This window comes from Lipotes vexillifer, unplaced genomic scaffold (genome assembly GCF_000442215.2).
Source record: "Lipotes vexillifer unplaced genomic scaffold, Lipotes_vexillifer_v1.1 scaffold2091, whole genome shotgun sequence".
NCBI lineage: Eukaryota > Metazoa > Chordata > Mammalia > Artiodactyla > Lipotidae > Lipotes > Lipotes vexillifer.
Genome location: NW_006781644.1, coordinates 207,431 through 232,659, shown reverse-complemented (window position 1 = coordinate 232,659; position 25,229 = coordinate 207,431). Strand labels below are relative to the sequence as shown.

Genomic DNA, 25,229 nt, shown 5'->3' with positions numbered 1-25,229 from the left:
GTAAAATGTAGATTCAATCCAACATTATGCCAATTTTTACATTTATTGTAGACCCTATTTTAGTACTAGAGGTTAAATTTTCATCACCAAAAAATGAGGATAACCTTACAGCTACTCCTAAGGTAATGAGCTATGCAATTAATTCCTCACTATTGCTTTGAAAATTTACCCCTAGGTTGTTAAGAGAAATTCTAGCTCCAACCAAATCTATTATTTAATTCTTCAGTCGTCACCTACTGTTGGCTTGATTGTCACTCCTCTTCTCATTTGACCCCAACCAATTGAACGCCAGTGTTTCTCAACTCTTTGGCTAAGGGCAATTTTTCCTCCTATTTCTGTGCACACAGGATTAGTCAAAACGATTTTGTCCAAATCAGCCTTGACTGCACTAACTCTTCCTCCTGTCGACAGGGATCCTATGTTCACCATAAGCACTTCATTCTTAGACAGCTTTTGCACTTTTGCTGCTTTCTTGTCTCCTTCAGTGCGTACACCTAGAAGCCATCTAAGCAGGAAATAGGAAATTTCCAATTCTGTGAGGATTTCAGGTAAAGCTCAGCTGCGCCATTCTGTCAGCCCGGCACAAAGTGGGGTCAGTTTTTCTTCCAACTCCAATAAGACCTCCTGGAGCAGCATACTGAAGATCATTATGCTCTGCGAAAAGTGATACAATTTTGGAAAAGATGGGTTTACACATGAGTTTTCCTTCACTATCTTTGGAAACAATACCAGGCCTGACTTCTATCTCCTGGCCCACCTTTAATACTCATTTTAGAATACTACCACCAGCTACACCCCCCTTAAGGTCATCAACCTCACAGCCAGGTTTGTTGACATCAAAGGATCTAAGTAAAGTAAAGTAGTCTCTTTACTTTAAAAAGAGAAGTGAAGTAAAGTCTCTTGGGGGTACTGGAATTTTCTTTACTAGGTACTCGCAGACAACTTCAATATTGTATTTTCGCTGAGTAGAAATTGGAATAATAGGAGCTCCTTCTGCTACTGTACCTTGTACAAATGCAAGGATCTGTTCATACTGTTCTTCAGCCTGGCTTTCTTTTACCAAATCAATTTTGTAGAATCGAAATATGCTTCAGTTTCATGATTTCAGTAGCAGCCAGGTGTTCAGCAGTCTGAGGCTGAGGACAAGACTCGTTACCAACTATCAACAGAAGAGCTGCATCCATCACTGAGGCACCATTCACCCTAGTAGCCATCAACATATCGTGGCCAGGACAGTCAACAAAGGAAACACGTCTGACTAATTTGAAGTCCCCTTTGGTCCCTGGAATGTCTGTAGGAAACTCATCAGGTGTACACTTCCACAGGATCTATAACATTCTGGCCGAGGACAACTTGGGTCATCAGGTTTATATATCTTAGCATTAGCATAGCCAAGTTTGACTGTAATATTTCTTTCTAGTTCATCTTTGAACCTGACAATGTGAACTCCAGAAATAGCTCTTACAACCCTAGATTTCCCATGAGCTACATGACCAATTGTACCTATATTAATTGTGCACTGGCTGCTGATAACTTCATGTGAAAGTGGCATCAACTTGGTAACATCCAATGTGTTGAGATCTTGCCGAAAAATGTGCGGCTGCCCTAAAGTCACACCAGCCTCACGCCCCCCACCCCCCACCCCGCCCTGCTATCTTGCCTGGAGGCTAAACTTTAGGTTTTGTTATTATTCAACTTTGGTGAGACCAACAGATCAGGAGGTGACTGCCATGTTTTTTTTTGTTTGTTTGTTTGTTTGTGGTACGCGGGCCTCTCACTGTTGTGGCCTCTCCCGTTGCGGAGCACAGGCTCTGGACGCGCAGGCTCAGCGACCATGGCTCACGGGCCCAGCCGCTCCGCGGCATGTGGGATCTTACCGGCCCGGGTCCCGAACCCGTGTCCCCTGCATCGGCAGGCGGACTCACAACCACTGCGCCACCAGGGAAGCCCGCCTGCCATGGTTTTTTTACCCACAGTTTCTGGCCATGCAGGGCCGCACCGGAAACACCGTGGTTGGTCAGGAGGCCTAAGGAAGGTGAAGGAAACTGGGTGAGCACCTTTATTGTGGTTTCCTCAGGAAGGACCAGGTAAGGCGGGGTAAGCAGGCTTAGGATTGGCCAGTGTGAATAATTTTCAGCAGGCTCAGGAGCATTGGGGCTGCGCCTAGTTGTTTGGTACCTGGCCCTAGTGATTTGCACAGGGGATAGTGGGCTGGAGTGTGAGAGCCCAATGAAGGAGGTGGCTGGGGGTGTGGACTCTGAATTGGTTGGTTTGCATTTGAAGAGCGTATGATCCAGAATGAGTTGTTTACTGTCTCTAGGAATTGGCTGACCCTGGGAGGAGCAGTTCCTCCCAGGTCAGCAAGGCCCTGGATGTCAAAGCATCAGAAACAACCTGTGTCCTCCTCTTCTCATGCCACGTAGCTGCTGTTCTAACTGAGCAGTCTTGCCCTTCTTACTTCCCTTTGTTGTGAAACTTGGAACCGTCTTTCCTAGCAGCATGCACGGGTCTATGCACCAGGATTAGAAAGCCCCCAGGCACAAAGACCTGAGATGGAAAAGTAAGGGGGTGCCTGAAAGGAGAGCTGGTGAGGAAGGAAGGAGCCCCATGGTGCTGGCCAGTGTGGACTGAGCAAGTGCCTATGCCAGGCAGCTTGGGAGCAATTTACATGAAATTATCTCACTTCGTCCAAGGACAGATGGGGAAATGGAGCTATGAGGATTCCACTTCACAGATAAGGACACTGAGGTTTAAGGCAGTTCAGTGGCATGAGTAGCCAGTGGTATTTGGCTCCTTAGGAGTCCAGCTTCTCACCCTGGTAGCCAAATTCTGGAGTCTGTGGTCTGACCCCACGCAGTATGAAGAAAGTCAAGTCATAATAAGATGAGGCACATAAAGCATAGTAAATTATGCCAAGGGTTCTGCCTGCTGACACAGGGGACACGGGTTCGTGCCCCGGTCCGGGAAGATCCCACATGCTGCGGAGCGGCTGGGCCCGTGAGCCATGGCTGCTGAGCCTGCGCATCCGGAGCCTGTGCTCTGCAACGGGAGAGGCCACAACAGTGAGAGGCGCGCGTACCGCAAAAAAAAAAAAAAAAAAAGAAAGTTGTGAATTATGCGAAGGGTTAACTCCTCTACTCAAAGAGAGAGAATCTCAGTCTCATAAAATAAAATCGAACTGCACACAATGTACAAGGCCTGCAGTACAGAAATGACAATGAAGGACTTTATGGCTGGTCAAATTCCAGGAACAGTGGACCTTGAGCCCACTCTTCCTACCCTGGGAAGTGTGTCGCTCTAAAGTGATGGAAGCGACCACAGTGAGGATAGCAGTCATGGTCCTTCATGCCCCATGGAGAACATAAAGTATACCAACGCGGACTGTCAGATCAAGGGAGAAATTTGCAAAAACCTTACTGCAGGAGTCTTTCATACCCTTTTCAAGACCTTTAACAGATCACATTTTAAAAGGCATAGGAGTTTCCCCTACCTCCAGTATCCTTGTTGCTTAAAAAAAAAAAAAGCCTTCTCAGTTCAAGCTTTCTTTAATAAGTTATTCAGTCATTTATAGCCAATAACAAATTTTCATGATTTTTAAGAGAAAGTATCCCTGCATTGATATCTTCTGTCTAGAGCTGCACAGTCCAGTCCAGTCCAGCAGGCACTAGACACATGTGGCTACTGAGCACTTGAAATGTACTTAGTCCAAACTGAGATGTTCTGTAAGTATAAAACGTATGCCTGGTTTCAAAGACTTAGTACAAAAAAAAAAGAAAAAAAAGGAGAGATGTAAAATACTTTCTTAATAATTTGATATTAATGAAATAATGTTTTGGATATATTGGAGTAAATAAAATATTTTATTAAGTTAAAAAAAAGGCATAGGAGTTTCAAATAATATAGTGGATGAAGTTAAATTAGCAGTTATATCATTTTTTCCCCTTGCCCTATGGAAAAATGTGCCTTCTTTTTGAGGAATCATAGAACACTTAAAAATTACAGAAGTACTTTAGGTCATAAAGAAAATTTTAGTGAGTTTTATTTATTTTTTATTTTATTTTTTAATTAATTACTTTTTTTTTTGCGGTACACACGGACCTCTCACTGTTGTGGCCTCTCCCGTTGCGGAGCACAGGCTCCGGACGCGCAGGCTCAGCGGCCATGGCTCACGGGCCCAGCCGCTCCGCGGCATGTGGGATCTTCCCGGACCGGGGCACGAACCCGTGTCCCCTGCATCGGCAGGCGGACCCTCAACCACTGCGCCACCAGGGAAGCCCTTAGTGAATTTTATACAGCAAAAATAGTTTGGGCTATTCTCTGACTCGGTGCTCTAAAACTAGGTGGAGGGAAGGGATATATAAAAAGAATAAACCCAGTCTCTTTGAAAAAAAAAAAAAATCTCCTAGGAAGAATAATATTAGACCCTCAGTTGCAGACTATTGGGAAAACTAATGAAAACAAGAGTACTACAGATCAAAACCTGTGGGGTGTGGCCAAAGCTGTAATCATAGGCAGGTGCTTTCCAAGATCTCACAGAGCGAATGAAAACAAGTTAACCCTGTATTCAGCTCGGTAAGTTAGAACAGATGTTAACAACCACCCAAAACCAAAAACCTAAAGAAAGTAAAAATAAGGAAATAGTTCAGAAAAAAAACCCACAGCGGGATGCTTATCCCAGCTGAAGAGAAAGCTTTGGAGGAGGTTGCTGCCCTCGGCAGCTGTTGGGAGATCTCCACCTGGGCCTTCGCCCCATCCCTCAACTCTGACACCCCGTGGTGGTCAATGGAGGAGTAGTGTGCACACCTTCTTGTGCATGTAAGCAGGCAGGTTTGTGGCATGGCGGTGCACTCTGGGCATGCAGACACAGTACACAGCCAGGGAAGGCTGGGGTGGCCCGGGCCCAGTGATACAGTTCCAGCCTCCGTCCTTGGAACGTCCCATGGGACTTTGCCCATCCCCACTGGAGCAGCCATCCCTTCCCCTCCTCAGGCTGGGTCCTCCCAGTCCCTCCATTCCTGGCCTGAGACCCCCCCTTAGCATCCTCCAGGGTCTGAGGAATGTTTAGGTGTGTAGCGTGAGGGATGGGCATGATTATATCCAACCCCCTCCCCACTCTCTACCTCTGGAGAGGGGACATGGGAAACTTCACGTTGTGGGGTAGGTACGAGAGGAGAGCCCCCAAGTGGTCTGAGCCCTAAAAAGAAAACTTGGAGAATCGTGCACGCTTAATTGCTCACCAGCACTGGCAAAGCTTTGGCTCTTATTTCACCTAAGAACTGTCTGGTTCCTTCTCCCAGTGTTGATTACTCAATGGAACAAAGCCTTGTTTGTTTTAACTACTTCCTGGCAGGCCCTGTGCTCAACTGCCCCCACCCAAAGCTGTTTCTTCTTGTTCTTCTTTCCTTAAGTGTCACAGGCAGGTAGAAACCTGGTAGAAACCAGGCAGAAAACCCGAAGGTGAGATTTTGAGAATCTCCATCAGGGACCTGGAAATCCTGGGAAACAAGGATTTCCTGGGGAAATGGGAATATTTCAAAGCCGACTCCAAAAAAATGTAGAAAATACCACAATAAGCCTCATAACCATGGTGGGAACTCAAATTCTTCTCTGTTTTCAAAGTTATCTTAAAATTACCTCTAAACAGAGAGTCAGATAATATATTTTTGCCAGTCTATTCTTATTCATTTGCAAGGAATTATTAAGCAAAGATAATGCAATACCACATAAACTGTTTCAGAATATATATATATATATATATATATATATATATGTTCTGAAATCCACCCAATTTATCTTTATAGCCAACGTGATTCCTACACACAAAGCTGCCAAAGGTAGCATATCTAAGACAAAGTACAGACCTGTTTCACTTCTAAAAATAGATGTAAGAATTCCTGAGGCTTTAAGCATTTAATTCAATAATGCATAAAGAGAAACTCTCACCATGATAAAATAGGGTTTATTCTAGGAATGTGATGATTGTTTAATATTAGAAAGTCTGTTCATATAATTCATCACATCCATTTGCCTAATGACAAAGCTCGTCATCTAACAAATACTTTTAAAAAATATATTTATTTATTTATTTGGTTGTGCTGGGTCTTAGCGCAGGGTTATGCGCGGCACGTGGGATCTTTAGTTGGGCATGCGGGATCTTTAGTTATGGCATGCGGGATCTTTAGTTGTGGCATGCGGGATCTTTAGTTGAGGCACGTGGGATCTAGTTCCCCAACCAGGGATCGAACCCGGGCCTCCTGAATTGGGAGCGCAGAGTCTTAGCCACTGGACCATTAGGGAAGTCCCTACTTTTTGAGGGTTTTTTGTGCCAAGCACTGTGCCATGTCACTGACGTGGTCCCTGACCTCAGGGGCTGCTCTAGAGCAGAGGTGCAGACAAGGAAACAGTTACAACTGAGGGCTCAGGGACTTGGTCGGGGCAAGGGGGGGGCAGGCAATCTTATTTAGAGGTTAGGGCAAGCGACTGGAGGCAGTGACTTTTCAGCCATGGGGAGGGAGTGAAAGGGGGAAGAACCAGCACAGGGAGCGGTGGCTTAGGAGAGGGTGGGAGTCATCAAAGGGAGGACCTTAGTGAGCTGTCCTGGGACCGTGGCCACAGGGTGAAGAAAGGAGAGAAGATGAAAGAGAACTTTAGGAGCGGATGGGTGCTTCATGGGTGAATGTGGAGGGACACTGAGTCCGTGCCTTGGGCAGCCTGGTAGATGATAATGCCGACCCCTGAGATGGAGAGCACGGAGCCGGGGGGGAAGTGGCATGTGGGGGAGAAAGGCGGTGAGCTCAGGGCATACGTGCTGAGTTTGAGGTGCTTTGTGCCATCCCAGTGGAGATAGCCAGGGAGATGCTGGCATGGGGAACTGGAGCCTGGAGAGAAGAGATGAGCGTCCTTTGCAAAGGCATGGATGGGGGTGCACAGAGAAGCACACCGAGTCGGGGGCACCTGAGAAAGAGCCCCAGGGGGGCTCTGCTGAAGGCACCAGCAGGGCAAGGAGTGTGATCAGCTCCATAGGAACTGAGAGGGTATCTCATGGTTTTTAAAAGATCTGTGAAACTAGTAACAGATGGTAACATGACAACCCAAATTTTATTTAAAGGTAGAAAAAGAAGCACATTGTCCCTAAAAGTGTTCTGCATAGCTAATTCTCAGGATGTTCATAGATGTTTTCACAGGAGAATAGAGGGGTTCCATGGTCAAATGAGTCTGGGAAATGCTTATAAAACAAAGTAAAACAGGTATTCCTGACAGCAAAATTTCTCAGAGACTTTACTTTGAAAATGTGCAGGGTGAATCTCTAGGAGATGGATCAGTATGCATGGTTTCTCCAAACTATTTCTCAACAGAACCCTTTTCCTCATGGAATCAACATTCTACAGAATTTGCTTTGGGACATGCTGCTCTTATGAAACAGTTACAGTAAAATTGGCAACAAGAAAGAGACACATAACTTTGTTACTGAGGTTTTGGAATTCTGGACAATGTCATATGACATAAAACCAGTATCAGAGGAGAACAGATAAAATTATAATCGTTTGCTAATAATTATGTGCCCGGAAAACCTAAAAGAATCCATCAGAAAACCAAGGAGTTTGGTGACATGGCCAAATATAAGATAATTACATAAAACCCAATAATTTCTGTGTGAACCCACAATGCCCTGGTAGTAAAGATAATAGGGAAAGTAAAGTTCCCTTAACAATAGTAACCAAAAATATAAAATACCTGGAATAGTCCTAACAAGACAGCTATAAGACCTACGTATAGGAAGAAAATTGCACATTGTTAATGATAGGAAAAAAATAAAAATAAATGAAGAGACATATGCTATTCCTTACGGGAACACTGGGTATAGTAGTGATGTTGACTTTTCCCAGATTAATCATTGGAAACTTGATGAAATGATTCTAAGATTCATCTAGAAGCATAAACAGTCAAGAATGGCTGGGAAAACCTTGAAAGCCAAGCAAATAAAAAGGATTTACTTCAAACACCTTGTAAAGCAAAAATAATTAAAATATACTATATTTGCCTAAGCATTAACAGATCAACTGAATAAAATATATAGCTCTGAAAATACCTCTCATATAAATAACATGCGATAAATATAAATGGAATGGTTATAAAGTGTTATAAATAAATCTATGATAAATATAAATTTCATATATAGCAAATTAAATACATCAGACGATAAACACAGGCCAATAAAATTCAACTAGTTAAACCATACAAATCAAGACGAAAATATTCATTGTCAAGGACTTCCTAAGCATAAATACAGTAGAAGGGATTGTAAAGAGGAGGATAGATATATTTGAATACTTAAAATATAAAATCATCAAAAAACACAAAGGGCAAACCACAATCAGGAAAAGCATTTGCAATATGGAAAAGATATCCTAATATATGAAGAGCCCTAGGAAACATAGAATTGGCAATGGACATAAGCAATTAACTGAAGAAAAAATACAAATGGCAAAAAAAGAGGAAACATTGAACTTTACTATTAATCAAAGAAATAAAACAGTTCACCATTTTAAAAGCATCAGCTGTGTTAAGATTAAGACGAGGGATTTACTGCTGGCTTGGGTGAATAGAGCAGTACACTCCTCTGGTACGAGTATAAATGTGTACACATTTCTGGAAGGACATGTGACAGTTTGTCATTTCCCTTAAAAATGTTCTTCGTGTTTGCCCCCAGTCATTCGTTTCTATGATTCTATTCCAAAGCAGTTAACAGAGCTGTGGATGAAGTTTTAGGAACAAGACAAAAGCCGTGGCCTTATTTCTAAGTGTAAACAACTGGAAGCAATCTAAATTGTCTGCCAATAGGGGTCTAGTTAAATAAATTACAACATGTCTATGTGGTAGATTGTTAGACTGCCAATAAATCCCATTTTCAAAGCATGTTTAAGGGCTTGGGGAAATGGTTACAGCATTAAGTCAAGTTTGTTTGCTTTTTGGAAAAAAGGATATAAGCTTACAGTAGTAGGATCTCAATTTTGTTTGCAAATATATACACAGAAGGGACTGAAGGAATACATCAAACATGAATAGTACTTATCTCTGGGTAGTAGGTGATGGATTTTTATTTTCTTCTTTGTACTTTACTGAATTTTCTTAATTTATCATGATAAGGATGTTTCCTTTATAATCGAAATAGTGCATTTTTAATTATGGAAAATTTGTTTATATTTTTAAAAAATCATTTAAAAATGGTAGAGTCCAAGTAATTCTGTTTAACTGAATGCTAGCACCTGGGGAAGGGTCTCCAGTGGCATGCCACAGGGCTCTGTCATGTCCAACATTTTATTTCTGATTTGAAGGAGCATGTAGAAAGGAATTCATGCTTTTGCTTGGCACCTCTTCTCTGTGGTGGCTTGGAGGCACTTGGAGAGGGATCTGTGTTCTTCTGCCTGGGAACTCTGTCACCTGAGTGTCTGTGGAAACTTTGGGTGAGCCATCTTGGCCAGAAGGAGGATGCAGGCTGCCACAAGTATGTGGCCTTACCTACAGGTGAGGCTGTATTACCCAGGTGTTGCAGGCACCTCCCTCATGGCCATGACCAGTCTGGTCCTTTATGTTCCACCTCGTAGGGAGGGGTTCTGCTTTGCATGAGCCATGTTGGTACCATCTGAGTCCCCCATAGGCAGAGTGAGGGTAAGGGAAGCGGGCATGGACCCCATTGTGAGGTTACGGCCTACTCTTCCTGGGGACAGTATGGGGAGGAGGGCAGGCCATGGGGCTGCCTGGAGCCCATGGCCAACAAGATGGGTGGCCACAGCCTGCTTGGGCAAGTGGAGCAGCTTCAACGAGACCAGGACCAATGCAGTGAGAAGTGAGAGGGCACAGGGGGACCAACGCCTCCCTCGCCTCCACGACTTCCCGCTGGGAAGGAGTTTGGGAATCCATGATTGTGAGGCGACAGGAAGGGAGAATGTGGAGCTGGATGTGTGCTTTCAGAACCGAGTCCAGGCTGCACCCACCGCAGCCCAGCAGGGCTCGGCAGACCAGCCTTAGACTTCTGCCGATGACCTCAGAGGTGTCAAGATAAAAGAGGTACCAGGACGTGGAGTTAGAACCCCACATCCATCCCCAGCCCCTGAAGCCTGGCCGGGAAGGACAACATGCTGCCACCCCTCTGCTGGCCCACCACCCCTGACGGCAGTGGGGCTGACCAGTCTCCTGTAGCAAAGCCCACCCCACACTCTGCCCAGCTTCTCCCACCTCCCCACCCCACCTCTTCTCAGGAAGCCATGGGGGAGACTGGCGCCCATCAGGGCCTCTGTGTCCTGGGGGATTCCAGAAAGTTATAGGGCCAGACTTGGTCCTCCTCCAGCGAGTGGCAGGATTGTGAGTGGGGAGTGGAGTCCAGGGTGTGAATCTCACTTTCTCTGGGGAGGACACACTGCAGAAGCACAGGTAGGGGGAGAGTAGAGTTAGGAGGACATGGCTGGCCAACCATATCCAGGAGGGCTGGCACTAGACAGATATCCGGACGCAGAGGGACTGGGGCCCCACCTGCTGGCCCGTCGTCTCTGGAACGGAGCATTCTGTGCCTTGCGCAGAGCACAGGAGCCCAGGGACAGTGCGGCGTGTTTGGCTGTGGGCTCAGGAGCAACCCCCATGGGAAAGGAGGGGTCGTTCCACCGACCTGGAGCAATCAGACCGTAAGTCTGAACATGACAGTCCGTGCAGAGTAGCTGTCAGGGCCAAGGGCGCCAAGCCAGACACACAGAATGCCTCAGAGCCAAAGGTCGCATCATGGACCAATATTTCTGTAAGTACATCTAAAAGGAATTTTCTAGAAATGGGAAATGTGACAAAAACCAAGATTATACAAAAATACCGGCCCCTGGGCTTCCCTGGTGTCGCAGTGGTTGAGAGTCCGCCTGCCGATGCAGGGGACACGGGTTTGTGCCCCGGTCCAGGAAGATCCCACATGCCGCGGAGCGGCTAGGCCCATGGGCCATGGCCGCTAAGCCTGCGCGTCCGGAGCCCGTGCTCCGCAATGGGAGAGGCCACAACAGTGAGAGGCCCGCGTACCGCAAAGAAAAAAAAAAAAATACCGGCCCCGACTTTTTATTATTAAATTCCACAGACATAAAGTCACTCCATCAAACTGCTATAAAAGTTTCCCATTTCTGTGCTTATGCTTATCTGGTTGTGGACGATAAGTTTGTGTCCACTGGTCACAGACTCCACTTGGCACAGTGTTGGGGATGAGGCCCTGTTTTTAGGTGTCTGAGGGACCTCAGGGAAGTGGGAAGCATGCCTCCTGAGCAGGTGGATCCTGGGACCTGCCTGCCTGCTCCCAGGACTGGAGCACCAGCTCCCCATGAACTCACCAGTAAACAAGATTGTTTCGGAGTGGTGAGCACCATGGGGTGCCCTGGATGGGGTGACCCAGCAGGAGACTGCCTGGCTGGGATTCACGTAAACGGAATGAGCTCTGCTTGTTCAAGGAAAAGCCAGGAGAGGCTTCTAGATGGGGTTGGGGAGTAGAGTTTGGCTCATGGAGAGGATGGATTCTGATGAGCTGCTCCTCAAGGAGCCACGCATTTCCCGTCAGTGAGTGAGGCCCTGTCCCTGGAAGACTTTAAGCATAGCAAGGCCGAGGTGACTGGAGCCAGGAGCCCTGCCAGGAGAGGGGCCTGAGCTGTGTCCCCCAAGGCCTGGCCGGGAGCGCTGTAGGGGCTGTGAGGCCGAGACCCAGACTTGGGGCAGAAAGTGGCCCGGTATTCAGATGCTGTTATTTATTCCAAGCTGTGATGGAAATAGAGCAGCTTCCGTACCCTCCGCTCCCCCTGTGCCTGTTCCCAGGCCTCGCCAAGGCTCCAGTGGGGATAAAATCAGTAGCACTTGTGCAAGTGACATGTTGTTTGTCTTCCAGCTTATGAGAAGCCTCTTGAGTTATCTCAAGTTTTGCCTAAAACAACGTTTTTCTCCATTTCTTAAAAAAAAAAAAAAAAACACAGCAGAAGAAAAGAGATTATCTTATTTTATACAATATGCCATCAGCCAGGGAGCAGAACACCGGCAACACTTGAGGGTTGCATAGCAACTGGCTTTTCAATTGATTTTTTTTTTTTTTTTGAGAAGGCACCAAAGCTACTGAACTGTTCTCATTTTAAATATTTCCTAAGATGATTAAAATCAAAGCAAATGGAAATCAGAGACTTGGGGACAATCAAAGAACATAAGGTATCTTGTTGTGAAAGACCAGGTGAAGACAAAATATGGAATGCTCTTAGAAATTTTTCAGCGTTGAAGGTGAAGGGTCTGAGAAATTCTGACTGTGAGTCTCTTAGGGGAAGGCAAGAGAAGAGAATGCTGGGGCAGGGCTCAGTGTTCAAGGGCCCAGTGCCACCATCTGCTTACTGCATGTCCTGGGCCATTGCCTACCTGCTCTGGACCTCTGCTTCCCTGACTGTGTGAGGGGCAGTGTAGGGGATTTAGAACACCCCAGGGACAGCCCCTGGTTTCCCCAGAGTCTGGGTCCCAACCCCCAATCAGATGGGGGCCAAGCATTGTGTCCTGTCCCCACCCCCACCCCCACCCCCAGTCATTGCGGCCCACCTCCTGAGCCAGACTGTCCATGGTCCAGAGAAGAACAGGAAGCATTAGGGCCAGATGTGCCCCATAGGCTTGAGCTGGGAAAGTTCATGTGAAGAATCCTGAGCTGGCTTTCTCTGGCAATAGCTTCCCAGCCTCTGGGAGGATGTCTGGAATGTTCCTTGATGATATGGGAGTCCTGAGCAGAGAAATAAGGATCATGCCTTCCAGCCCTCACTGGTGTTGGGGTTGCAGATGCCTGTCATGAGGTTTGAGCTCCAGGCACCGCCTTGCCCGCTGGAGCTGCCCGGGGAAGACCCCCAGCCTCGGGGGAGCCTGTGCTGCACCCAGCCAGGGGCTTGGTGTTAATTCTGGCCCTGTTGATCCTTGTGGGACCTTCAGTGAGCTATTTACTCTCACTGAGCCTTAGTGTCCCCTGTAAGGGGAGTGCACGCTAGCAATGACAAGAGGAACAAGGGTATTCATGCAAGTCACAGCCTGCAGTGCCCTCTTTGGCTCAGACCCTGTCTGCAGCCCCTTATGTGACCTCACACACTTCACCCTCACAACAGCTCTCTGGGGCAGTCACCTCGTCACCCCCACCTGCCAGGACAGGTGAGTGGCCTACCGAGGTCACACAGCGGTGAGCAGCTTTGCTGGGCTGTTATTCCACAGGCTGGGGAACATGAGCTCCAGGCTCTTTGGCTATGCTCCCCTTAGGGGTCTCCCATGCCAGTGGTTCCCCACAGAGGGCATTTTGCTGCCCTCCACCCTGGGGATGCTCATGGCATGTAGCAGGTAGAGGCTGGGATGCTGCTCAGCATCCTTCAGTGCACAGGACAGTCCCCACTTCAGAGAACCACCTGGCCCCAAGGGCCAGCAGTGCCAAGGTTGAGAATTGACCTCTGCTTTCTTGAACCCAGCAGATCTGGACTCCACTCTGTGCACGCTGTCCGGTTTTGTGCATCTTTGGGAGGGCGGATTGGACAGGAGACCCTCTGGGGTCATGGCAGTTGAGAAGGCTTCGGTGGGCTTCGGCTGGATCCATGGGACATGAGCCAGGGGGCAGAGACAAAGAACACTGTGGGTGCTGATCGCCATGGACAGAAGCACCTGAGCTCCCAGCTCGGTGCTGCGGTTGTGCCCACTTTGCAGATGGGAAGCCCAGGACAGTGAGGTAACTTGTCCAAGAACACAGGGCAGATGACAGATGAGCAGGCCTCCAACCCCAGGGCCCTGAGCTGCCCAGGTGAGCCCCACCTGCAGGTGCCCTGATGGGCAGGGTTTGTGGTCTGAGGGGCTCCCTGATATGCCCCCAAGCCTGCAGAGCCTCCAGGCTGCTGGTCCCACTTTTCTCCTGTCTCCTTGACTGAGGGAGGTAAGAGCATAAATATTGTAATTCAGCTCATTCTGGAGCAAACAATGGAAATGTCAGAGAGCAGTGATTAGAACAGAACTTTCCGCTCAGGTCTTAACTGATTTGTTCAATGTGGGACCTCAGAGGCTGTCAGGGGTTTCCGTGGTTCGCCTTGAACCGGTGCCCTGGCGTTTCAGAGCAGAGCCCTGGGATCCAGGCGTCCCACCGGCTGAGGCCCCGCGCTGCTGTTCCTGCGGCAGCAGCGCCACCTGGTGGCAACCTCGGCTCTCGCCCTTCCTTTCTTGTCCCGCCTGCCTAGGGGAGATGGCCAGGCAGACAGAACACCTTCAGAGGCGGCGTGGCTTCCAGGCCCACCTCCACCTCTTTCTAACGGTAGTACTTGGGGTGAGTTACTTCAGTTGTCTGAGACACGGTTTCTCATCCGGAGAATAGGTCAATAACAGCATCTATATCTTAAGGCAATTATACATTTTAAATTAAATGATACGTGTGAACGCAGAGCCCACCGCTACCACCCAAACCCAGGGTGCGTAAATGCCCTGTGTACTGTAAAAACAGCTCCATGCATATGGACAGCTGGCACCCTTGGCTCCCTCGGGAGGAGGGAGGCTTGTCTGTGAGATCCCGGCTGGTTCTGGGGCCACCCCCTTACTGGGCCTGGGGTGCTGCCCCCTGGAACACCATGGCTCTCTGTGCAGTCCTCAGCTCAGCACAGGTGGGAACAGGCAGAGAAGCCAATGCAAAAAGGAACAGATAGACGACTTTGGGGCCAGGAGGATGCAGATGACTCCAGTGAGCTGCGTGTGAGAATCTTAACTGCAATAGCAACTCTCTCAGCCTCTCTCCATCACTTCTGAAGGAGAAATAGACACGTCTCCTTTCCTCGCTCAGATGAGGACTACAGCTCACGTGCTGTGTGATACATAGCAAAGGCACGGGATGGAGGGGTCTGAGGGCTGTGGATGTGGGCCGGGTGGCAGAGGAGTATGGGGAGATCCCACTAGAGCCCAAGTGACCCTCGTGGGTGCCCAGACCTCCCTCCTGGGCCCTCTGCCTGGACATCTCTGTCTGTGAGGAGCCCTTCAAGGCAGGCAGAACCTATGGGAAGGCTGGCAGCTCTCAGGAAGTAGGAGAAGTAGGTAGAGGAAAGGCTGAGCCTGGGGTGCTGGCTTCTGCCTAGAAGCTCCTGGGTGGTTGTTTGGAGGCTGCCACTAGGCAAGCCTGCTTCAGCTGTTTTTTCGTTCTTTTGAACCTCAGTTCTACTGACCTAACTTGAGTCCCAGGCTGGCTCTGGACTGTTCCCCCAGGAGCTGCACCCCGAGAAGCAGGAGAGCTCCCCAAAGGAAAACTGCTGAAATTTTACCGGGGAAACAAACTGGGCCCACAAGGATGATCCCTGGCCTGTGTCCCGGCGTGCTGCAGACCCCACCTTTCCCTGCAAGTGTGTGGTCCTCTCCCCATGCCTCCTCTGCAAGCCCCACTGCCAGAAACCATCCTCCCTCTACTACCAGGGGACACCTCTCTTGCTCGTCTCCTGCCATCCCGTGGTCCTGACTGCTGACATTACACCAGACAACACCCCCATCCATCTCAGCAACTGTCCCCCTCCCCTCCCCCCTCCCTCCTCACTGACTCAGAGAGCTCTTTCTAAAATGAACATGCGTCTGGCACCTGCCACAGAGCACAAGGCACACTGCACCCTCCTGAACTCACCAGACCCTATGAGGATCCCAGCCCTTAGCTCCTTGGTGGCCATCTGAGATGGGTCAGATCCTTGAGAAAGTTGGGACATGAGCAGAGAAATAGGAAGTATAGCAGCTCTGCACCTTGGATGCCGGAACACTGACATCGCCCTCCTCCTCCATGTCTCAGGGTCCTGTCTAGGCTGCAGGTTCCCAGAGCCCAGCGCGTGGCCATTGTTTTCTGTGACCTGCCTCCCCAGGGCCACCTCGTCCTGGTGTAGCCCCTCCAAACCCTTCTCTCTGCCCCTCTTCTTGGGGAGTCTCCTCAGAACCCAAAAGCCAGGAGGGGGTCCCAGACAACTTCTGCTCTGGACCCTGCAACGCAAACCCCCATGGGGCTGAAGAACGGAAGTGGCAGGCTGTTTCTTGGAGTGGAGGAAGGAAGACAAGGCAAGAACAAAACGCAAATCAATATTTCAATAAATTCCTATCCTGCCGCAGTAGTGAGATCACGGTGGCTGCTGAGAGGGGCTGGGAACCTGGGCTGAACCCAGGAGCCTGGTGTCTGGGAGGCGAGAGGCGCTCGCCAGTGTACCAGTGTCGGGTCCAAACTGCTAAGGCCTTTTCTGCAGGGTTCTCAACCTGGTGACCTGAGAGATGTGTTTTCTTTTGTCCATAGAACTTATTTTAACTTGAGTCAGTGTTTTCCAGGAGGTACGCTTCTTTGTAAAATGTGAACATTGGCCTGAGTAGTCAGATCTGGCAGCCCTGGGCTCTGTCCTTGCATGCCATGCCGATGGGGCTGGCGCCGAGTGTTGTTGCCCCTTCAGCTGGGCGTGGGCTCCTTGGTTGGCCACAGTCCTCACCACTCCTTATCCCCCCAACTTCTTTACCATAACAGGGAAATACTCTTCTGTAACCTTACCCCTTCTGAACTGGCAAATAAAAAACAGACTCGTTTTTTCTTAGAACCAACCTGCCTCACTGACTCACATCACCGGCCTTGGCCTGTGGGCATTTGGGTTTGCAACGCCACCCAGCACTTCCCACGAGCCCACCCGCTGAGCAGTCAGGCCTCTCTCTGAGCCCCCAGCTTGTTTGTTCTCACCCTGTTTCAGCCTTTGGCTCTGTCCCCAACTCCATGGCCTTATTTCTGCTCTCTGGCCCTGACACAGTGTGTCTTTCTGACTGGGCTCTTGACTCCTTGTCAAAGATGTGACCAGAGCTTCTCTCCCACTGGTGTTGGACATACCAGCTGGACCCTGGAGAACAGCCATTGGCTTTCCTTTGCCAGCCAGTGCCCTTGACTGAGCTTCCCACGATTCTCCAAGGAGGAAGTCCCCTACTCATGCTCTTTCAGCTGCAAGTGACAACAACACAACTCAAATTGACTTTCATGGGAGGAATTTCCTGACACACAATATATGAGACACATATCTGCTGCAGACAGCTTCTAGAATGGCCCCTAGTGAGCCCACATCTTGGTATTCACTCCCCGGTGTGGTCCCCTCCCTGTGGGTATGGGCAGGACTGAGATTTGCATCTAAATGGACTGAGACTTCTGTCTTGGATGTGCACTATCATGCTATCTCTTGGGTCACTCGTGCTGGGGGGAGCAAACTGCCCCGTGTGACTGCTCTGTGGTGAGGTCCATGTGCCCGTGAGGAACTGGATCCTGCCAGTAACCACGTGAATGAATGTGGGAGCGGGTCTTCCCCCGGGGAGCCTTCGGATGAGATTGCAGCCCCAGTCTCAGCTGCCAGCACTCTCATGGGAGACCTTGAGCCAGAAGACCCCACTAGATTGCCTTTGGATTCCTAACCCAGAAACCATGAGATAAGTGTTTGAGGTTTTTCAGACCATAAAGTTTGGAAGTAACTCATTTTGTGGCAATAGATAACAAACAGGCCTGGGGGAGCCAGGTGGTTGTGTGAAGACACCAGGAATTGACCTCTCTCCACCCCAGGCCCCGCTCTATCTATGCTGGTTTCTTCCTCCCCTGGGGTCTCCTCCCCTAGTGGCAGCTCCAGGCTCGCAGTCTCACACCTTTCCAACTCCTTGGCCCCAACCATCCTTTGCTGGGAAGGTGCAGGGTGGGGTTGGCTGGGCCTGAGCCCTCCCACCCCTGAGCCTAGGGTCAGACCCAGATTAACAGAGAGGATATTCTACCAAAGGGGGACTGGGCTGCTGTTGTCAGAAGAGCCCAGGCAAAAGTAGCTGCAATCTACCAGGGGAACAATCCCCTGATGTTTGGGCTGAGAGACATGGCCCTGAGGGAAACAAGGCCCTTTTGTTGGAGATGGACTAACAAGGCTCTGAACTGGTTTTGGGCTTTGTGGAGCCGGGGGAGTCCCACTCCAGTGGGGGCTCTGCGGCCATCCTTGATCAAGTGGTCATCAGTGGCCTTTGTGATCACCCTCTGGTCAGGACTTGGGGTGGCAATCTGAAGCCCAGTGGGGTCCATACTCAAGCACCAAATCAGATCCACCCATGAGGGTCCCTTCTCATTCCACCCAAAGGTCCTTCCCTAGAAAGGAGAGTCTTTCACTCACTTCCTCCTCCAGAGCTGTGGCCTCTCAAGGTTTTCTGGAGGCAGTGATCACCCAGCAGGGTCTTGAGCTGACCTGCTTGGATGAGATATAGATGCCATGTCCCCTTCCTTTGCCCTTTCTGTGTCAGGCGGGGTGGGCCGTGCTGTGCTGCAGGAACAAACAAGCTCCATGTCCCTGCAGTTTACAGCAACAAAGATTGATATCCCCCTCACACTTGTATGTTCATTGTGAATTGGCAGAGGACTCTGGTCTCATTGTCACTCAAGGCTTAGGTGACAGAGCAGCTACCATCTCAACATGCTGGTTCACATGTCAACAAGGAGAGCTCTCTGGAGGCGCTCACGTGGGCAATTAAGTGCTTGGACCGGGAAGAGACACACGTCACTTTTACTCACAGCTAATTGGCCAGAGCTCATCACATGCTTCTCTGAATCACAAGGGGGGCAGGAGTGTACCTCCCTTCCCCTTTTCCAGCATCCTCTGGGCTGTCCACCTCTGTGCCAATGCCTAACAGGTCCCAGCCACCAGACCTCTCTCTCCAGTCTATGACTGACTTCATTAGGACTCAACTACATCTTTTTTAAAAAAATTTATTTATTTTATTTTATTTATTTTTGGCTGCGTTGGGTCTTTGTTGCTGTGCGCGGGCTTTCTCTAGTTGTGGTGAGCAGGGGCTACTCTTCGTTGAGGCACACAGGCTTCTCATTGCGGTGGCTTCTCTTGTTGCGGGGCACAGGCTGTAGGTGCGTGGGCTTCAGTAGTTGTGGCATGCGGGCTCAGTAGTTGTGGCTCTCAGGCTCTAGAGCGCAGGCTCAGTAGTTGTGGTGCACAGGCTTAGTTGCTCTGCGGCATGTGGAATCTTCCCAGACTAGGGCTCAAACCTGTGTCCCCTGCTTTGGCAGGGGGCGGATTCTTAACCACTGTGCCACCAGGGAAGCCCCTCAACTATATCTTATTAAAACAAGTAATCTCATCTCTCAGGAGCAATTGGCTCTGTGCTTAGGACTTGGGAACTGGTCTGCCATCTTGTAAACCATTGACTTGGGTAACTCACGAGATGTCTGGCAATGACTAGTCCGCCCTGGCCTTGAATCGTTCTTCCTTCTTCTGTAACATGCTGGCTTACTAACAATACCCTATATCTTACTCTCTGCTACTTATACACAAAAAGAGAAATATGTGGCTCTGGTTGATGGATATATTTATGCAAGAGAAGAGACAAAACACCTGCTTACGTGTCTACCAAAGAATGCATAGTTCTACTTTATGACAGATGTATCCTTAAAGTGGAAAAGAACGTGCCCAGTACTCTCTGCCTAGAGGGAACCACTTTGATGGTGGGAGTATGTGGTGAGAGCAGAAACTGGAGTGTCTGCTGTGAGGATTGTGGAGAGAAGAGGGATGAGTCCAGCTTATAGGAGACTCGATTTTGAGATGATACGGTGTATGTTTTATTTGTGGAGGAAGTTTAGGGCAGTGGATTGAATATAAACTTTGGTTTCAGGCTTCCTAGCTGTGTGACCTGGGGCAAGTTACTTGACCTCTCTGAGCCTCAGTTTCTTGCCTCTTCGGGTAGTTGTGAAGACTGAATGAGAGAGTGAATGCCAATGCCATGGTGCAGATCAGGCTGCAGTGCTGCCAGTCCAGCAGCCAGCCTTGGCTAGTAGGTATGCGTCATGACACAAAATGGAATGTGGTTGCTCCCAGTGGCTTCCTGTCCGTGGATCCTGAGGGAATTATCTCTGTGCTCCTGTTCCTTATGTGGCTCCTTTGCTGTATCTGCTGCAGGGTTTTTCCCTCCCTTGTGTTGTTTTCTGCAAATAGCTTCTATCAAGGGGAAAGCACAGTGTCCCTTTCCCCTTCTCTGGGCTTGTAGCCATACTGGGAGTTCTGTCTCCCCTGTCCTGGAGCCTGCCAGAATGTAAGCTCTTCAGGGTGACCGAGGTTCATTGCATTTGCCTCCTGGCCAGGGCCTGCACAGAGCAGGGGCTGAATAGGATGCAGGGGCCCTGGAGGTGAGGTGGGCTGAATGGACTCTTTGAGGCTTTAGATGGCCTCAGAGCGTGGCTCCCACGTCTCACCTGAAATTGTGCAGTGACTTTGTGTGGAAACTCGTGCAGGTATGTGGAAAGGCCAGGGAGCCTTTCCATCCACTCAGGAGAATGGAGCCAAGTGGGAGGGGGTCTTAAGAAGGGACTGGGCTTAGCGCCACCCGGCCCAGGTCCCCGGTAGATGGGGTCTGCTCAGCTCCCACCAGGACCACCAGATGCCAACCCCTCTGTTTGTCTCTCCTGCCCCTGCAGTCCCTGAGCCTCATTGAGATTGGGAACCCCTCTCAGAGTCTGGAGAATGTTTGCCGCTGGGCCTACCTCCAGCAGAAGCCAGACTCCGGCCACGATGAGTACCACGATCACGCCATATTCCTCACACGGCAGGACTTCGGGCCTTCAGGCATGCAAGGTGAGCCCCTGGCCCTGCGAGGGCCCCCTGGCAACCTTGGCCCGGGCGGGGAAGGGTTTCTGGGCAAGGGGGCCTGTGTCGAGGGGGGAGGGTAAGTGCTAGTGACCTCCTAGCTCTTGCAAACCACCAGGAACTCTGACCTTTCCCCCAGGAAACTGCATCTCTGGGAGGGACAGAGAGGATCAAAGGTAGTGAAATGGGCAGAGTCTGGGGCTGGCAGCCTCAGACCAGACAGGATCTGAGGCTGGGTTTCAGAGTTTTTTGCTTCCTCCAGCTTTCACAAAACAAATTTGAATAAGTTTTCAATCGTTAACAGTTAAGAAACTTTACTTAAAAATTCAAACTATATAAAACTGACAGATCTAAAAGAAAAAATTGAAGGTCTACAATCATCGTTGAAGATTTTCACATATAGCAAGGCTGCACACCACACCATGATGGATCTCTTGCAGTGAATGTTGAGTGAAATAAGCCAGTCAGAGAAGAATATATACTTATGATTCCATTTATTTCAGGTTTGGAAGTGAGCAAAACTAATCTGTGGTGTTAACAGTCAGGAGAGTGGTCAGGAGGGAGGGAGTCACTGTTGGAAGAAAAAAGAGGCTTCTGCAGTGTGGGGACAGTTTTATTTCTTGATCAGGGAGGTGTGGCTACACAGGTGTGATGACTTTGTGATAATTCACTAGTTGTGTCCTTATGATTTGTGCATTCTTATAGCGTATATTATACTTCAAAAGAAAGAGCTTTAACGACCTATATAAAAATGTATATTCAGGGGAGTGGACCCAGTTTCACTTCACCCCCATCCTCTACAGATAGTCATTTTTATTAGTTTCTAGTTGATCATTCCAGTGATCCTTTTTTTTTTTTTTTTTTCGGTACGCAGGCCTCTCACTGTTGTGGCCTCTCCCGTTGCGGAGCACAGGCTCCGGACACGCAGGCCCGGTGGCCATGGCTCACGGGCCCAGCCGCTCTGCGGCATGTGGGATCCTCCCGGACCGGGGCACAAACCTGTGTCCCCTGCATCGGCAGGTGGACTCTCAACCACTGCGCCACCAGGGAAGCCCCAGTGATCCTTTTTACAAAAATAAGCATATTTATCTGATATAGGTGCTGATTCCTTCCAGCACTTTCTTCCATGACTTACTTCATATGCACCGCTCTGCTCTCTTAACCTGTGTTGCGGTCCGGGAGCCACACACCTGGAGTCGAGTTCCCCGGTAAATGCGACCCGTGTCCCAACCAAGGACACCCGACAAATATAGACAAGTATAGAAGCAAGTATAGACAAGTATAGAGGCTTACACAAACTGTCCGGACAGGGTCCCACTCGGAGAGAAGTGAGTGAGACCCCGACTAACAGTCGGGCGAGGCCTTTATACCCTTCACAGGACGGGAAGTTCCCAAGGTGGGAGGGAGCTGTTTAATTTTGAATCAGCCAATCAGGAACTCGGTTCTTCCTGCCCCAAGCAAGCAAGCAAAGCAACTTTCTTACAGAAGTCAAAATGTGCTGTTAGCCCTGAAGCTGTTCTTCCGTTTCTTTCGTCACACCTGCAGCTTCTCTCTGCCAACCACTTGTCATATTCACGTAAATAGAAAGACTTCTTAAGTGACCCCTGATCAGAGCTAGGATTAGTTCATGTTAACAGAACACCTCTGAGGCACTACTGTTGCCCCCTTTGCCGCACAGATCAGCACCACAGTGGGAAGCAGGTGGGAACAGAGAGTGTGACCCCAGATCCCACCAAGCACAGAGTACGGCTCCTAGTTGGTGTGGGTGCCTCCCCACTGGAAGGGGGCTGCTAGCTCCCCTTCAAGCCCTACACCAGTGTGGCCAGCTGACAGACAGAGCACCCTGTCTGCCCTTGGTCCAAGTGAGAGCTCTAATAGGGAGCAGAATTGTTCCATAGGAGAGAAACCAATACAACCTTTGTATTAAGTGACCTCATTCTTCATTTAAAAATGTGAAAGGATAGCCAAGGATTACCAGACGTGAAAAAAACGATAGGATGAAAAGGATGGACCAAGATGCAAAATAAAATTATAAAACTGACGCCGGAGGAAACAGATAATTTAAAGAAGGGAAAAGCACAGTTTATAAAGTAATATCCCCAGAATGAGGAACTACATACGTAAACCCAGAACAGGTTGCAAGGAAGAATTAGAGAACAAAGGGTTTTCATTAAATTAAAGATTTGACAGTGTCGACTAAAAAATTAAATGCCCAGCCTAAAGGCTGAGTAACAGAAATTTTTAGGACTTCAAGCCCGGGAGGCAGCATCTCAAGTAACCCTGAGAGAACTGCTTCGAGGAGGCGAGGGGGTAGCTAGGATACACAGGAGTTTTGCAACAAAGGGCAGGTAATAAGAACAAAAGATTACTGTTAATTAAAGAATACTAGAAACCTCAAGGTAAGGAATTTAGTGCTTCTCTATGTATGGGAAAATGCAAGAGTCTGGGCTCGCTGAAGTCATTCCTTTGATATGCACCTCAGCTCTCTGGAGCCAGTATCCTGTGTTTTCATATCCAGAGTTTCCTCAGGGCTCACCGTGGGGATTGGCTGAAGTCTGATGGCTGCTAGAAGGCAGGTATTCTTTGCCTCAGGGTTCACCAGCTCACTGGTGGTGGCTGCAATCGCTGATTACTGTGACATCCTTTGTGGCAGGCAATATTCCATTTCTCAGTGGGTAAAATAGAAAATTCAAAAGCTGAAATAAAAAGTCAACGGATCGGGCTTCCGTGGTGGCGCAGTGGGTGAGAGTCTGCCTGCCGATGCAAGGGACACGGGTTCGTGCCCCGATCCGGGAAGATCCCACATGCTGCGGAGCGGCTGCGCCCGTGAGCCATGGCCGCTGAGCCTGCGCGTCCGGAGCCTGTGCTCCGCAACGGGAGAGGCCACAACAGTGAGAGGCCCGCGTACTGCAAAAAAAAAAAAAAAAAAAAAGTCAGCGGATCCAAAAAGATTAAAATATGAGAGAAAAGTTGATGTAGAGGCTCAATCCAAGAAATACAATATCTATCTAAAAAGATTTCCAGAAAGAAAATAACAGCAGAATAAAATAAGAGGGAAGGATATAAAGCAAATAATACAGATACATTTTCAAGTCTTCAGATCCTAAAGGTTCATGTAATGCTAATGTAGGTGAATGAGAAATACTCATACTGAGGCACATATTCATGTGCAAGCTTTGCATGCAAAGGACAAAGAGAAGACCACAAAGGTTTGCTCTGGTGCTGATTGGAGAACAATCATCTCAAAATCTACAGAGCAAAAAATGCTTTACAACATAGATTTTCCTGTTTATTAGAAGGGAAAAAGACAATACGATGCTTTTACAGACAAGTCTAAAACCAGCACTCCCCCGTCACACTTCCTTCCCTTCTGTGCTTTCCTCTGGGAGCACGTTGCCTGGGACCTCCCTGTGGGGTCTCAGAAGAGTGAGACTGAGTCGGGGGTGTTGACTTAAAAAAGAATATATGCACAACGTGAGAGTTGCGAGTTAAGTTTTATTGGGGGCAAAATGAGGACTGCAGCCCGGGAGGACAGCGTTTCAGAAAACTCTGAGAAACTGCTCCAAGGAGGTGAGGGGAGAAGCTAGGATGTAGAGGAGTTTTGCAACAAAGAGCAGGTAATTGGGAACATCAAAAGATTGTTGTTAAATAAAGAGAACCAGATATCTCAAGGTAAGGAATTTAGTGCTTTTCTATGTATGGGAAGATGCAAGAGTCTGGGCTCACTGAAGTCATTCCTTTGATATGCACCTTAGCTATCTGGGGCCAGTATTTTCACATCCTGAGTTTCCTCAGCGCTCACAGCAGGGAGTGGCTGCAGTCTGATGGCTGCTAGATGGCAGGTATTCTTTTCAGCCCTGAGTTTCCTCACGGCTCACCAGCTCATGTTGGAGAGCTGCAATCATTGGTGACTGTGACATCCTTTGTTTATTGATATGGCAGGAAATATTCCATTTATAAATATTCCATTTATCAGAGGACAGGCTGGCTTCTCACTTGGTGGGCCTCTAGGATGCCCAGGCTTCTAAACAGAGGCCCCCTCTGGCACACAAAACTGTATGTACTTCTGTATCTTGTCCAGGGGCAAGTGGCCCTGTTCTCTGGATTTCCTCCATTTTGGGTGGGGTCATCATGTACTCCCATCACCCTCCCCCTCCCCGTGGGTGAGAATGTTGTCCTGTAAGCCTTCCCTGGGGACATCTTAAGACACCCCATGATCAGGCTCAGCCTAGTCAAGGGGGGTCATTCTTCCACGGACCAGCCATGCCACAGGGAGGCCTTCCTGGCCTTCCTGCCTGGGTGGTTCAGGCTCATTCCTCAGCCCTGCCCTCATTCCCTGTCAGGCTCCATTCCCGACTGCTTCCTTGGACCACACACTCTAACTGGGCTGGCAAAACCCACTGTGTCTCCTCACTGTTACCTGTGAATTCAATGGCTCTTCAGAAGCCCTTGAAGGGGTGGGGTGGGCCCACAGGGCTGCTGGGGGGCCCGTGGCATCTAATGTCAGGGGTTGGCCTGCTGCAGCTGCCCCTCCCCATTCTCCACCTTGCCCGGAACAGACCCCTGATTGGACCCCTCAGC

General features: G+C 49.0%; 1 protein-coding gene and 1 pseudogene across 1 annotated transcript in view; one reads left to right on the top strand and one right to left on the bottom strand.

Moving 5' to 3' along the window:
- The window catches only part of ADAMTS2 (ADAM metallopeptidase with thrombospondin type 1 motif 2), a 249,185-nt gene that overhangs the window by 177,716 nt on the left and 46,240 nt on the right, over positions 1-25,229 (top strand). Inside the window, exon 6 of the mRNA XM_007454815.1 lies at positions 20,480-20,636. Coding sequence (XP_007454877.1) covers positions 20,480-20,636 — 157 coding nt within the window. The remainder of the gene's footprint in view (positions 1-20,479; positions 20,637-25,229) is intronic.
- LOC103071741 (eukaryotic translation initiation factor 2 subunit 3 pseudogene) lies at positions 223-4,941 on the bottom strand (annotated as a pseudogene).